We start from the raw sequence: 15992 nt of genomic DNA on the forward strand, positions 1-15992 counted from the left end.
AAATACGGTGAAACACATCGTGTGAGAAAGCAAAGACGTGTGGTAACACTGTGTTATATGCAATCTGTCAAGTGATATGAACCTATTTAATTTCATGTAACCGTATGACGTAACTTCCCTAATCCCACGTCTTGGTAATGGTTTTCATGGCTGTACTTGAGGCATGATGTTATGGAGAATCATTCGTACAAAGGTATATTGTATGACGCATTGAAGACTTAGTAGCAATAGTTGTTAGACGGTTAGAGTTTCAGCCTGGAATATTATTTTGTGTTACTGACGTCAATCTCATTAGCCGATCGGTTTCAGCCCATGAAGCATTTGCAAGGACAATTATCAAAGTACATCGGCAAACGTCTGCACCGGCCATAAGCGTTTATCCAACGTCTAGCCTACAAGCAACTTCGATCAGTTCTCCAGCTGATCTCCAGCTGCTTTTCTATCGTATTTATCCCTTAGAAAACATATCCTTGTAGTGCATTCAGATAGGGCATCGCTTGGTGTTATTGTGTCTATCGCATGTAGGGATTTGCTATCCCCAGCCAATACAACTAGGATTAAGCCACCATCACTCCTTGAGCTTCACTTTCTTGTATGGGACGCTTTCAGAGGTACGGTGTCCTCCTAATACCCCAGTCGCAACGCGCAGCTATAGTAAAACATTGATAACAGTGCCTTATTAATGTTGAACCTAAACTATCAGGCGTCGATAACCTAAGTAGGCAAATAGGTCACGACTGCGTCCTCATAAAGGAAATTTTAAATTATAAAAAGGGAAAAGTTGAAGATGGCTTCGTCTTATGAGTTACTTTTGGACTAGTACAACAACAACCGCTTATCTACACAAAATACATTGGCAAAAATGAAAATCTATAGAAATTCGGAACTGCTAAATGCTTCACGTTTTTCAGTGCCAAACGCTCTTGGATTTGGGTTTGCAAGGTTTCTCCTGCACCCTGAATACCCAAGTCAGCTGTAGATCGGATTTCTTAGAAATACTGCATCATTCTTACGGCGACATAGCCGCGTAAGTTTATGAACGTCTTCTGTATATATGCTGCTCGGAAACATCGTAAGAATAGTAGGTCAAAGTTGACCAGTTATTTCCATTTTTTTTTTAATAATAAGCCGAATCAGTTCAAAGAGGTCCTTAGGCTCACACCATACTCCTTCAGGACCAGTTTCGGTGATGTCTGTCGCTTCATCTTGTGTTTGCAGTCGGTCGCCATATCTATTAAGCTATCACGCGGCAGCGTCAGTTGAAGGCAGGCGGGAATGAAGGCCATGAAGCTAATCAAGCAGAGACGAGCTTGAAGAGGCCTCTAAGTGGCAACGAGATAACGGGTCCTGCTGGTTACTGCTGCTGGACTACCGTTTCTGTCATAGACTGGTACCCGTAGACAACGTTTCACGAGACACGAAAGGGCCTGCAAAGATGCTACAAACGAGGTTGGCTTCGAGATCATCGCCGTTAAAACGAGCTAGGCTGGCGGCCCGGGTAGTTCTGGGGGGTTTGGAGTAGGACGAAGTCTCTGAACGATAAGTACGGATACACTGAGATCTAATAATTGGGGGAAGCATAGGCCAAAAACCAGGCGGCGGTGCAAGCACTCAAAGAACTGCATGGCTCCTGAAATAAAGCAGGCTGACGGAAACAGATAACGCACAGATAATGAATAAAAAGCAGACGGTTAACTATATAAAAGATAAGGTGACGCTAAAATGACTTGAACAAACAGCCTTTTAAAATGAGTGGGTGGCTTCAGTAGGCAACGATGCATAATGCGTCCAAGCAGCGTAAAAGCTTCCTCCGTTTGTTTTAATTATGAAGCTATTAGCTACCAATATAATAAAAGATAAAGGTTAGATACAGTGTAACTGATTTTTTTTTCTTATATATTACACAATACATGTTTTTTCAGTTGCCATATTTTGCATTATTATTATCTATTATGCAACACTTAGTGCCGCTGAATTGTCTGAACGCATTTATAAATAATACAGTTGTCTATGATAAGTTCTATACGCACGTTATCTTTTAACGTCAGTTATATTGCTCGCCAGACCCAGCGGTCCACCTAGACCGACCAACCTCTCCAAAGTTTTGGTCGCTGTTGAACGTACCATATTGCTTCGTATCACAATGATACTACTGTAGTCTACTTGGCTGGCTGGCTGGCTGGCTGTCTGCCTGTTTATTCGGCCCGCCTGGCTCTGGGGTGAAGAACACAGCTAGCGCGAGCAATAGTCGGTCGCTTGCTCGGGATCCTGCCTGCTCCAAGAGAACCAATAGTCGAACCAAGCTGATCCGTGCTTAGCTTGTGAGAGATCCTCGCTTGACTCGCATAGTGGGGAGGAAAATTTATGTGGGGAACAACTGTAGTCCCAAGGCGCCTGTCTCCTTCGTCCGCGGACCGTTCAGATGGTGCCGTTTGCTATGGAGTCACTAAGCAGTCAAGACAGCGAACAAGCCAGGCGCTTTGGGCGGCAGCGCAACGCGATAGCTTCGTTGTTGTTCCCCCGGTAAAAATTGTGAGACTCCTGCACTGTGCTTGATTCTCTGGGTTTTTCTCTTTTCTAAACCCTGAAGGATGCTGTGCACTATAGGATACAGGAGGTGCTTCGGCTGGCTATAACTAGCGCGAAGACAGACGAAGTTCAGTGGGCTAAGTAAAATTAAACGCAAAATCAAGGAACTTTGCTTAGCTGTTTTCGTACGATAATAGCTACTAGAGCACGTCGCTTGCTTTAAGCCGTTTTGAGTATTTGCAATATATAACGCAATAAAATAAAATATATATGCCTTTACTTTTGCAACTCTTTGCATTGGAATCTATAGGAGAATGTATTAATGAATTAATATTTTTGGCGTTTTTCGTTCATTATAGGGCTACGTAATGGACGACATCGAGCCGGGAGCCGAGGATGACAACAGCCCGTATAGGCGGGCAGTGGGTTCCGCATGGCAGTATCCGAAGTACAACAACTCTGTAAGTATCTTACTTACTCTGCAGTAATATTGGATACCTTATAGTTCTGCCGTCGTTAATACCCTGTAGTACTGTCGTACTACTTAATGCGTACGTTGCATATAAGCAGGTGAGTTTGCTATGCAAGTGCATACGTGGCTTGCTACTTCGCTGTTAGTACACTCTACACTCAAGTTCATTTTCATCCTTTTTCAGCAGTTAGCGCACAATATAATCTCCGGTCAACAGGGAGATACAGGTCTTAGCCAAAAACTTTAGGGCTTTGGTTCTGAATGTCGATCTATGTCACCGTCGCCAGTACCGTCAACGAACCTGGTTTAATGGCCGGTTCTCGTTCGTTCACTCGCCCCTTCACTCATGTCATTTCTTTTGGAGGTGGGTTTATTGCTGGACACAATGCGATCTGGTTTGGTGCACAGTATCCGCGATCCTCCCCCGCACACACGACGGGCTCGACCTTTACGTCTCAATTCCTCAACATCCCTTTCATCCTGTTTATTTCTGGTGTGTCTGTCTGTTCTTGAGTTCCTTCTTAGTATGCCTCGACGTGAAGAACGGGTGACCACCATTGCCACTGGCACTATTACCCTCCCCGTTGGGCAGTCGGATAGAATGTCAAGTACACCGCTGCCCTGACCTAGCAGCAGTGTCAAGTCGCGACTGCTGCTGCTTTTACCGCTGCCTCACAATGGGTCGTTACCCGTCTTGGCTTTAGCTGGTTGAAGCGACTGACACTGTGATGGCTCTTAGGCACAGTTTTCTCCTAGTGAACTGTACGTCGCTCGTGCTTTGCCTGCGTATTTGCTCGGCCGGTTGGTTGGCCTGTGGGGCCGAAGTGCTTGTTCGTTCGTCGTCGTCCTTTTCTCAATGGACGATGGCCGCTGCCGGAGGGGGCGAAAGGATTTTCCTCCTGTCCTCTTGCTCCGTCTCCTGCGTCTACTGTTTCTGCTTCATACCTAAGCAGCCACAAGCGTTTGTCAGCCAAGCTTTCCCATTGCTAGTTCACATCAGCCCATTTGTTTCCCGTTCGTTTTGCTCCGGTTTGCGACCCGGGTAGAGAGCAAGTCGCGTGCCCCATCTCTGCGCTTGGCCCCTGTAACCCATCGTCCAGTAGCACCCGAGCATGGCGTTACTTTCGGCAACATCAGCAATTGCGCGATGGCTTGTTTTCCGTTCATCCAATCTTTACTCTCCACCTCTTTTCGATATAGAGGGGTTCTCCGCAGAGCAAATGCTACATGCAGAGCATGTAGTTATTCTACATAAGACATCCTATGACGGGCTAACGCCTAACCGAGTAACAGCGGCTTCAATTACGTAGCAATGACAAATTTTCCAAAACCTCGGGACCTTCTGTCTCCACAAAATTTTCAAGAATATTCCATTTGTCTTTTCTTTGTTTACCCAATGCGGTTTTGATTTTACTGCTGCTTGGCGCGATGTATTGTTTAGCAAAATCCATGGACATATCGACACAGCGTTATCTGCAATAGAGTTTACCACTTGCAACCGAACACTTGCGTCGTCGATCTGCTTGCTCCTTTACGCGTTCAACCACCCTTCAATGGGAAGGTTCTGGATAGATCTACGAGCGCCAGTGTCGTGCCGGTACGTCCTAGCTACCATTAGCACCCCGTACCATTTACTACTATTCCATTGTACAAGGTGCGCATTGCTTCCCTTGTCTCTATCCCTTCCACGTAGAACGAGGATGAAGAGTGGTCGCCAGGGCGGCAGCAGCGCCCACCACTCACCAAAGCCTACGCAGAGGCAGATCTTGCCCCGGCGTCGCTGCTCCTTGCCTGCCACCGACCGCTCACATGTAGTACGGAGGACTATCTTTGTGAAGTGGGGGGATGTGGGTGGGTTTCGGGAGTGCTCGCAGTATAGAACCCCAGAAGGGGATTTTCCTTGGGTGTATATGTGGGAGACCAGAGCTTGGTTGGGTGGTCGAAGCTCTGCTGGTGAGAAAGAGGTTCCCTCATGACAGTTCCCCCCATTGCTGCCACTAACTCAACTCCCGACTAGAAGACGCCCCCTAAATCCCTAACTTTCCATGAAGCTTCGTGGGGTTCTAAGCGAAGCAGGGCTGCGGAGTCGGGGATGGAGCGGCAAGACGCCGGGGCGGCGGGAGGGGGGAGAGTGGAAACTAGCGAGCGCGCTAGTCAGCCAACCCCGAGCGGAGAGCAGCAGCCTCAGCAACGATGGAGTCTGGCTGCAAGTGACAGGCAATTTATAGTGGCGCCCTCTTTTCTCCTTTTTCCTCGCAGTTTCTGTTCTCCGCATTTTGCTCAGCAGCACTCTCTCTTTCTTGTCCGAGGACACGACAGGCTCAAGGAAAAGAGACTATGGGCCGTAGAGAACTGAAGAAAGAGAAAAAGTGAGGAGAGTGGGGTGCGCAGGCCCTGAGGTTGAGTTGCCGGGCAGTTCTAGGACTGATGGCTCGGGCAGCAATCGGCCAGTGTAATAGTGAGCGAAGAAGCGACCGGCGGGTCAGCTAACCCCAGCTAGCTTTAGGCACAGCAGAGCTGTGTTGGGCTGGGTTGGGTCTGCGCTACTTTCTCGTTTCTGCTATGGCTGCTCCGGTAGGCAGTCAACGGACCAATGAGGCAGCCTGGTAGGCAGATTCCCCTCAGCTCCTCGCAAATTATATTTCCTTTCCACTGTTCGATGACGAAGGGAAGAACTGTAACACCAGCAGCAGCAGCAGCAGCAGCAGCCGCAGTGGCAGTTACGATGATAGCAATGACGATAAAGGCGACGGCTGGATAACAGAACCCTAAAGTCTGCACAGGCGTGGCAGAACATGGTGAATCCTGTAACTTTCTGCCAATGTACGGAACTATACGAATATATAGAAGCTCCAACGGGAAAAACATATGCCGATATGCCTCAAGTGATTTAGCTGACGAAGACTGAAGTTTGTCAGCTGCTATTGCGCTCCCCAAGCCGCTTTGCTGCTGAAAAAGAAGCCGTTGGAAATATGGATGCTAGCTCTTTTCAGTAGTGTTTTGCTAATCGATAGTTTGAGTTCGTCCTACACAGATGGTACTGGATTAAGGCGCCTTACACCCAGAGGTATAGGTTCGACTCGCATAGTGAGCTAGTAGACCTGAACTATTCTTTTCTTTGTTCTCTCGTCACTGTACATTGTTTTGTCGCCGGCATCAGAACAACTAGAAACTTGGTAACAAAAATTAAAAAGTCGGATTTTCTAGGATGCTTTATCGAAAGATTGCTTGCACACAATGCACAGAAAAAAAAAACAAAATTGCGCCATAGCCATTTTATTAGTTTGTTGGTAAGCCAAAATGGAGACCTGTATCTGTCATTCAGCACTTTTTTTCCGGTAGATTCGCACAGGAGTTGATCCTCTTTATTCATTTTTAGTATCTTCTATTATTACTGCTATCGGAAAAACTCTAATTTGAGTTTTTTTCTTAATGCTACTAGCTTTTGTCGTGCTCATCATAGACAGTTTAAGAAATCCATCTAATTTAAGCCATTGTTGAGTCATTTGCTATTGTAAACTGAGAGTGCGTCAATGATGTTGCTATAGCTTTTTGCCGCTGCTGCTACAGTTCCCGGTACCAAGTCGCCACTTCAAACGACTGGGAAGTTCAGTGTGACTTGGCCTTTAGTTCTCCCCTCCGTTATTTCAGGGTTTTAGTGGTGGGTAGGAAAACGTCGGACCTTTCTAGCTTTCAATTCGAAATTAGCTAAATCAGTCGGCAAGCACCAAATGTAGCAACGATTCTCGCTACCGACGCCACTGGCGACACTATGCGCTTGACATGTAGTTGTGCTTATTCTGTAACATCAACAGGCGACGTCGGATTGGTTTACGGATGGTGCCACATAGCGTATTTCTTCCCACCACCGTTGAGGCTGCCTGCTGTTTGCCGCCCCCTCAATATATCTTTCTTTCTAACGACTCTCCTTATTTGATGCAACATCATTGGCTTTGTTTGGTCATACAGCGCGAGCCAAAACGTCGCGGTGCGATATCGCGCGTATTCTGTATTCGCTCATCGGGTGGGCGACAGACAGTTGTTGGCGGTTGACAACCGCAGCAGCTGAAGTGATAGGAAAAACGAAGTGGTTATTGTTATGTAGCAATTTTACTGCGGTTGCAGGTATTAGCTAGATCCGGCAGGTCAACGCCTTGAAACCGGTCTGTTGCTTGATGTCAGCTACGACGAACTGGAACCTCACATGCCGGTTAGGTAGTCCTAACTTGAACGACTATCTATCTGCAAACAGCAGGAATAAAGCAGGAAGTAGTATTTTGCTTCAAACTGTTACCGACATGGCGACGGTTGCTGGTCGCTACCGTCTGCGAATGCTTATATCTGCTTGGCTCACCAGCTCAATTAGATCAGATAGCAGAAAATTGCCGACATCGCTCAATGACTGACCTCTTGCCAGTGACTGGCTTTTCTGTGGCATTATTTCCCAGTGTATGCAAAAGGGGCTAGGGGACTTTTTCTCATTGACCAGACTCATTCATCGACGGCGCTTATGCAGTCGTTTTATTAGTCTTGGTTTTATGTTGTTATTGGTACCGTTGAGTATTCGCAGACTTCGCCTATGTAAAGCTCATCTGAGTCGCGCAATAGCACTAGTCTGTATGGTGCTGCTGCTGGTGACCGTGAAGTCGATGGCGTCGAGCAGCTTTCTTGCGTCGCCGCGCTTTAATGCGTCATTCTAACTCCTGGCAGAATCGAGGCATCGGCACAGTCGTCAGCGTCGGCAGTAAGAGTTCAACAGAACTACGTTGACGGAGAACTCGGTGAGACACACTCACCAACGGTCACTGGTGTACACGTTGAGCATTTAAAACGCAACAAAAGCAATAACTGTCTAAGGTTTTAGCCATGGTAAGGCCGTCATCCAAGTGGCCCTCTGTCTGGGCGCTGTCAACTGTCAGGCAGACTGGCAGCAAACCCACCGGCGAGCCAATCACGTTCGGTCTGTCCTTCCGAGGAAATGCTTCAAGCGGCCTTTTCTGCGTCTTCGTATTCGAGTCGAGTCGAACTAACTCACACAATTTACAGTGGACTATCGCTCTGTAGTATGAAAGTGGTGGTCGCGTCTACTGCTGAACAGTTTTGTTGTTGCCGTCTTTCTCTCTATAATATCTAAGATTCCTTACCTATTCGCGTTGCACCGAAAATCATAGCGTAGAGCAGTTGGTGAAATTAGCGGCAGCGTCACCGTCACTCTCTCGCGTCCCGTTGTCGAGAAGGAAAAGGAGAAAAAACAAATCTACTTTTTTCTTGTTCTCGGCAGAGGGAAACGAGACGTGCGACGGTGGCCAAGAAGGGAACGGAGAAGCGGAAGGAGGGGGACGGCTAGAGTAGACCTCGAGGGGGACGTAAGCATGCTGTAGAAGGCCCTGCTACGGCCGAGATCAAGTTAGAAGAGGCCATGACGGACACGTCCCACATACTGACTAGCTGACTGACTGACAGACAGGGAGATAGATAGACATAACTAGCTGCGCATACATTTACTTATCATACTTATCACATAGTAAGCAGGCACATAGTGCCCTGGGCTACACATACAGATAGATGCATAGGTCTAGGTCACAAAATAACATGCAAGGACGGGCTTTCATAAACTATGGCCGCGCGTCATGAGCTCAAATGTACGAAGTTGTAACGCCAATGTTTGCTAGCCAAGGGAATTGAGGACGCTGCAGCTGCAGCAGAAGTTGTCAACAACAAGATAAGCATGACTCTCATTACCAGGTTATTAACTGCTGTTGCTGTAGAATGCTCAAGCCCAAACCAAATTACATAGCTACGCAAATAGTACAGACGTGTTGCAAACGCTTGCGGCGTCCCATTGTCATACGCTTGGGCGCCATCTCATCGGTACAAACTAGCGAAACGAGACATTATTACCAGCATTCCGCAAACACTTACTAATGTAACTCACAGCGGCCGGGTCTGCGATCCGGCACTGTCGTCAACAGTCAGTGATCGGTTGACTAGGAGTCGGCAGCTGAGCGTCGCCGAGTGGCAGGCCAACCAAAATTAACGAACCAGGCGACGTGCGTCCGAAGAGCGAAGGCCAACGACGACAACAAGAAACGTGATAGCAAATGCTGCAGTTCGGTCTCGTGCGTTTCCGCGGTTTGTTCCAGTCGGCAAGCGGAGACAGGTAACGCAAGACAGGCGCCCTGGCATTTAGTTCTGACGGCCGGCCGGCCGGCCGGCCGCTGAAGGCTCGACTCGTCCGTACAATCAAAGCAAGCAGTTTTTCTACCAACAAGACGCAACAGCATCGAAACAAGCTGGGGCAACAAGACCATGCGATCGTGGCTGAGCACCGGCTACTGCTGACGCCAGCCAGGCAGCGAGCCTTTTTGACGTGCTGCCACTCTCTGACGCTTCAAATTATAGTTTATGTCAGTCATTCAAATTGTAGTGAGCGCCGCCGCCACCACCGCAGCGGCAATGGCGATGTGCAGCGGATACAGCAGCCGTAACGGCGGGGCCTCTAAAAAGGCTGCTGCTGGAGAAACGAGTCTTGACCGGCAGAAATAGATGAGAACATAACGCGCGCGCGTTAGGAGATCGGCGCGGCTACACGGTGAAATAGCCTGGATGAACAGACCCAGTCTATGCAGCTGCTGTCCAAAAGACAACAGCAGAACCAGGCAAGCGATCATAGCTAGCTTATGATTTGATCGTTGGCTAGCCAGTTGAACTGCCGTTCGTTGCGCTGGGTAAGGCCAACACAATCGCAGCCGCAGCGGACGACAGGCGAAAGCGTTGCTGGACGACAGCTACCGCGATAGAGCATCTAACCAACCGGCAGAGGAACAGCAGCAGTAATGCAGGACACGGCACGACGCTGCGAAATTGATTGACCGTGAAGTTGTTACTGCCATCAAGCCTACGGCCCCAACGATAAAAAGGTAGAACTGGAACTACTAGCCGAGATGATGCGACGTCGAAGGCGATGAAGGGACTCGGGGGGGCATTGGGCTGCCTGTGTAAATTGGATAGCTGGCTATGAGGAACTTCGGCGTTTTTCAGCGTCGATAAAATTGGGGACTGCAACTGTACTGCCCGCGATCGATTTTACCAAAGAAGAAACGTGGAAAGTGGAGAACTGGTAAAAGATCGAGGAGTTAACACTTTGCTATAAGCCAAGAATGCGGTGATCAAATTGAATGGCTGATGGTGTGGGATGGTGCGCTGTTAAGAGTCACAGGCAACATTGAGTTAAACCTGACGAGAAACATTTCCTCCATGAATCTTGCAGCTGCTCGTCAATGTAACGGTATTAATAATAGAAGCTTACAACTATTCGCGAGTAGTGGGCACGTAGACAGCGAATATGCATACCTTAAAAAGTTGCCATTACGTTCTATACGTCTCTAGGACCCCCTAAGACATTGGACGAAAATTGTATTTTCATTGAGTGACTTTAGTATATCTCATTGGCGATAATATTTATGTCTCTGTTTGTCTTTCTAGCGTCCCCCCTCACAGTCGATTGGATCGTATTGTTCGACGGGTGACGACGTACGCTCTCCGTCGGGGTCGGCCGCAGGGACCCCAGGACCAATTATGCCCCCGCAGCCTGGAAGCCAACACTCGGCCGACAACAATTCCGATGCTGGTACGCAATACATTTCGCTTTCTTACTTTTTTAGTCTAACGCCAGATCCCTGTTAATCCAGGTTAAACCGAGTGACCATCTCGCACGTCTGCGACATTGGAGATTGATAAAGACACCATTGTTGTTGTGGTTTTTGTTAGTATCAAAAGCAATTTTTTAAAATTAAAAGCTTCATAAAGATGTCGTTATTACAACTATACGGATGGAATTATTACGAAGCGGCTACTCGGTAAACCAGTTTTGCTTCCTCAAGATACAATTGTGAAACATTTTAGATCCCTATGTTGATTTTTCCGGCGGCATCCGAAATAAAAGCTCTATTCCTTTTTTTTTCAAAGAACATTTAGCAACGAACACTTACAGCTTTACGGTAGGACCTTATATATCTGCGCGTACTCATAGATTGATAATATCAAATTCCTGTCGAATCACTTGCCTCCCACCAAAGACAAACAATAAGCAAGAAATACATCGCGCTCAATAGGGAACACGATTCCACAACAACAACGAAAGGTCATAAATCACCAGCTAGTATCTCTTCACTCTCTACGAACTCTGTTCTATTCTACAAGCTTAAAATATCCCAGTTATATCGTGTCTCTCACGCAGCGGCCTCTTGAGCGGAGGCGCTTCAGCCGCTGATCTATGGGATTCGAAAACTAGTCTCGTCGATACCGAACACAAGCTTTCGATTTACGGTAGCCTGTTTTGCTGGAAGCTATCATAGGATCGGTGTATCTGCAGATACACATATATATACTCGCTTTTTATATATCTGCAGATAAAACCATAAGGTACGCTACTTGATTAATGCTGTTGTCTCGGATGTGCAGCAGTAGCAACGACAAAGGCATCAATGGCGCAGAGGCCTGGAAGCAGTAGCCAGGTGGCACCTGCATAGGCCGTTCGCATATGCTGCTAATGTTATTGGCTGTGATCGCCATGGATCGCGCGTTCGAACAAATGACTGAACCCGGTTGCTGTGTCCTTATTGATGAGCACTTGAATGTCATTTCGAATCAAAATTGGCAACATAAACCGTTCGACTGCCCCTTTGATATGGGCTGTGGCATATCGTCCGATTCGGAACGCAGTCACTCCGTATCACCTGATGAAATCATCGACGTATGCAGACAGATCGGAGAAAACAAATTTGCTATAGTGAAAATAAATTTAACCTATACGATTTTAATTGGGATTGAATTACTGTTTGAGTTATAGAACTGTCTGTCCTACTGAACCTTATCCGCATATGTGTTTGCATCAGAGGCGATTTAAACTATTTTCTCTATTGCTGAAATCTGGGAGGCGGAAACCATCAGCGTTCCTTATACTACGAGGCCGCTAGACGTAACGTGTCATAGCTGGTGTAATCATATAATGCAATTCCATATTTGATCTTATACCAAAACCAGACAATTGGTCAGTACCGTAACACTGTAACACACTATGATCACTCTATAGTATATAAACATGGCAGCGTGATTCATTACGGCTTTCGCTTACCCCGTTTTATTCATGGCGCTGACGCCAACAGGGCAGGTATAACAATGGGATATATGGGACGAGATAAAAAAAAAAAAACAGGCAACAGGGCAAGTTTTGCCAACAGAGGTCCCGGACGAAAGTGCGCACGACCACTGTCAGGGTCAGACTGACTTTGATAACCGTGTGGCCCTGCTTATTGCCGGCCCACCTAAACCCGGGTCTGTTTTCCATTCTCCAGACCAAGATGTGCCTACCCTAAATTTGGTAGGAAGTGCTGCAGCCCTGGTCATCTTTTGTTGGAGCTGACGGCGGAGCTGCCCTGGCTTAGCCTGGCTTTGTCGGCCAACATACGGAGAGCAGTAGTAAGGAACGACAAAGGTAGCTGAAACGATGGTATAGCAATGTCTATTGGAAGATTGCTGTAGACAACAACCCATTTTCCATCCCGGCAACACCTCACAAAGCCACCGCATGGCACTGGTAGACGTCGTCTCAATTCTACCCAGTAAGAATATTGGGTCAAGCTTAGTGTAAGCCCTCGTCGACGATAACAGCTGCGTCAGCCTATTCTGCCTACTTAATACTTGTGACTAAGGTTGTATATACACTGGTCTGGGCATTAGTGTTCAACAACTGGCTTGTTCCCTTTTGGCTACCGGCTTTAGAACTCACTTACATAGAAGCAATCTCGTATACTTAGAAAGATGAGTACTATACATGCACAGCAGTGGCTGATCAGCCAACTCTTTAGCATAACGTGGAGTTTTCAGGTAGCGCTGATATTTCGGTAGAAGCGAACATCTTATTAGTTAATATTACGTGCCAATACAAGTATGCGTGACGCTCATGGTCGAAGCAAATAATCAAACACCACCATCACATCTAACTTCTACCACAAAATTGAAAACACTAAAAGAGAACGTGACGTTGTCGTAACAAATTACGTATGCCGCTGGCGTGATGATCAATATCAACCGAGTCGATGGATGCTCCGGTCACGTCTCTTGTAATAATTTGGTTTTCCCCTTTTCGCTCTAGACCGTGTCTCAATGCGTGTCACAATGCTCATGCATCAGTATTGCGTACGGGCGGTCGCTGTATATGGCAGATGTAGGCAGTGCTTTTGTTCAAGTAGTTTTCTTGATTAGCCACTTTTCCCAATACTACTGCAAGGTTTAGCATCTCGTAAACTACCGTTTCAAGGAAAATCTGAAGGACTCAAGTTAGACCATCGCCAGACCCAGCCAGCATAGGCCGAATCAGGCCGACGTAGAATTGCGTAAGCCTCATGTCACCTTATAAATCTACATGTTTTCCTTTTCGACCCCGCGCAGCTGTGATGCTTCACACCCGCCAGCGAAATCGTAGCGATGAACCCCAACTGTCCACTGGGCTATCGCAGGCCATTAACTCTTGGCTGGACCTAAGATGGCCCCACCCTCGAACAGTTGTTCGGTACGAAAAACCCGGTTCGGCCTCGCATGCTCAAACCTTTGTCCACGCGTTAGTGTATTCCCCGTCGGATTCCTTCCCCCCTGCCCCCGTCCATTCGAATCCCTTTGGCACGAATCAGCCGCCCGAAGCAATCAACAAACGACGAAAGTCTGCTTTGTCGCGCTGAAGTGCAACATAAAAGAGTCCTATTTCGAGTCGTTCTGTTCGTTTTCATTTTGGTTCAGTCCTGCATCTATTCCTGTATTAGAGGACCGCTCTGGCGGACCTTCTCATTTCGCCTGGTGAAATGCTGTTCACTCTAACACATTTCGGCTTGCGGTCACCGTCTCGCGCCCCTTTTGTGTAGTACCACGGCGCCTGCTTCTGCCATTACCGGTCAACCACAAGTCGACTGACTTTTAAGCCAACCATGATTTAGCATCGAATCGATAGGTGATTTGAACGGCTCGAATCAATAGAATGCAAGAAAAGAGATTGAGTCCGCTACTGTGGTTCGACTGCAGCAGCGAAAACAACTCTATACAGTGAACTAATACAGCATTCAATGAGCCTTAAGCGGCCTTCCTCTTCTGGCGGCTTGGAACGGAGTTCTGAGGCGACGAATAGTTTCAGAGCGACAATTTAGTTGAAGACGCCGCAGCTAGGTACATGCGACTGTATGAGAACGTAGACTGCAGCCAGAGAATGTTGCCAGCCCCTCGTACGGAACGGAATGAAAACTGACTATCGTTGTTTTCGTACGGAGGCTCTTCTCGCGCATCTCGACGGGCTCGTAACGCTCTCTGCTTGCATTAGCTGCTGGTGGCGTTGTCTTTTCCTGGCTTCGGCTTCAGCTTCGTTTTCTGTTTCTTCTTGTTTTCATCCCTTCTGAGCATCAGCAGCCGTAGTGGCGGCTTCCCCGCAGGGGATCACTTTTTGTCGTTTTTCTGCACCCCTTAGCCTCTCCCTCCAGCTTCTTTGGCTGCCTCCAGTATCTTTTTCTTCCTCGTCACGTTTCCCGTTGTACTTCTGGGTTGACTCAGGCAGCGGGTATTTGCGGCTACCAACAACTGCCTGCCAACGCTAGCTTAATTTCGCCTGCTTTCTCTACTTTTTACCGGATCTCTTCTTGGTCGCATTCGTCGTCTGACCTTATCGTATTCAGTGGATCTGGCGAATCTTTTTCATCTGTCTCTCACTCGTAGAACCGACCTGATGGTCTCGCCTAATGTCGTTCGCCCGCTGCTATTCCACACGGCCATTCGACTCATTCGAATTTGTTCTTTATTTGATCCGTCATTTTCGCCGTCGTGGTCGTCGTTGTTGTTGTCGTCGTCATCATCCCATTCTGCACGGTCACATTTCTGTCGCTTGGCGAAATTTGGCCAGTCAACGAATTTCTTCCACACAGCGGCTGCTGGCAGCAAACTTTTCAGGCTCATATATACTGGCGAAAAGAAAACAGGCATGGTTCTATGTCGTCGGAATTTTAGCACGGTGTTCAAAACATCACTATGCACTGCGCCTGTTAATCCCCGTACTTGGGTCTGGGTCTCTCCTGAAGATACGCCGCTGTTCTAAGCCAAAAAGTGGCACTCCGGAAAATTTGTCGCGATGCTGAACCGTAATGCTTAACCTAGGATTACGGATGGAATTTTTACAGTCAGATGTTTTTGGCACGCAGCTACGATGCTACGAACACTGGAAGCACAATGGCGGAAGGAGAAAACAATTCTCTGTACCTGTATCTAGAGCTGTTCGTGTTTCCTCCAGGCAAAGCCACTTGACGCGGTCGGTTGGGTGGCTTTCGCAGAAAGCCGACTTCGATATCTCGGCCGCGGGTTCAAGTAACCAACGGCTCAATGCCGGTAGCCAATGAACGAAACACTACCTACAGACGAATAGATGAGAATCATTTTTGTCACGTTCGCTCAATATGTGGCGGCCATAACTCTGCCGACTTAAAGTTCTACTTTCGACAACTCGGCCTTTACGGACACCTCTTTCAAGCTGGTGGCCATCGAGAGATGCCAGTGAGTCAACTAGCGACCTTCTAACTTGAGACCATTCAGCATGAGCTGAGAGCATGGGCTTGAGACTATCCGCCCCTTCCTCACTAGCCGCTTGTCGAAATATGGGCTTCTGTGAAGAAGCGAGCGTTTTAGGTTGCAAAATTTTCCTTGCTGGCATAGCCACTGATAACTCGCTGGCCCAGCTCGGATCTAAGAGGACGCTTAGATCTAAGTGACCCTGAGAGAATACACGTCGCTTAAACGAAAAGCATGTTCCATTTGCCGATCTCTCAGGATCTTCTCGTGTACCACTTTTTCGCGGGGGTTCCCGCTGTGAGAATGTCACCTGCCTGTGAGTGCTCTCATCCACGTGCTGTACACGCTGAAGGCAATAAACTAATACAGATCTGGTGAAGTTTCGACAGAC

At 47.6% G+C, this 15992-nt stretch overlaps 2 protein-coding genes across 15 annotated transcripts in view; one reads left to right on the forward strand and one right to left on the reverse strand.

The window, feature by feature from the left end:
* The window catches only part of LOC111251811 (transmembrane emp24 domain-containing protein 7-like), a 154496-nt gene that overhangs the window by 70440 nt on the left and 68064 nt on the right, over positions 1–15992 (reverse strand). The gene's annotated exons all lie outside the window — the stretch shown is intronic.
* LOC111251810 (homeobox protein Meis1-like) overlaps positions 1–15992 on the forward strand; it is a 110542-nt gene that overhangs the window by 49818 nt on the left and 44732 nt on the right. For all 6 annotated transcript variants that reach the window (XR_015328867.1, XR_015328868.1, XM_022808840.2 and 3 more), the window contains exons 4-5: positions 2889–2990; positions 10487–10631. Coding sequence is in view for 4 of the 6 variants with exons in the window: in XM_022808840.2 (XP_022664575.1) it covers positions 2889–2990; positions 10487–10631 (247 nt within the window). In the remaining 2 variants the exon portion in view is untranslated. The remainder of the gene's footprint in view (positions 1–2888; positions 2991–10486; positions 10632–15992) is intronic.

This window comes from Varroa destructor, unplaced genomic scaffold (genome assembly GCF_002443255.2).
Source record: "Varroa destructor unplaced genomic scaffold, Vdes_3.0 BEIS01000005.1, whole genome shotgun sequence".
Lineage (NCBI taxonomy): Eukaryota > Metazoa > Arthropoda > Arachnida > Mesostigmata > Varroidae > Varroa > Varroa destructor.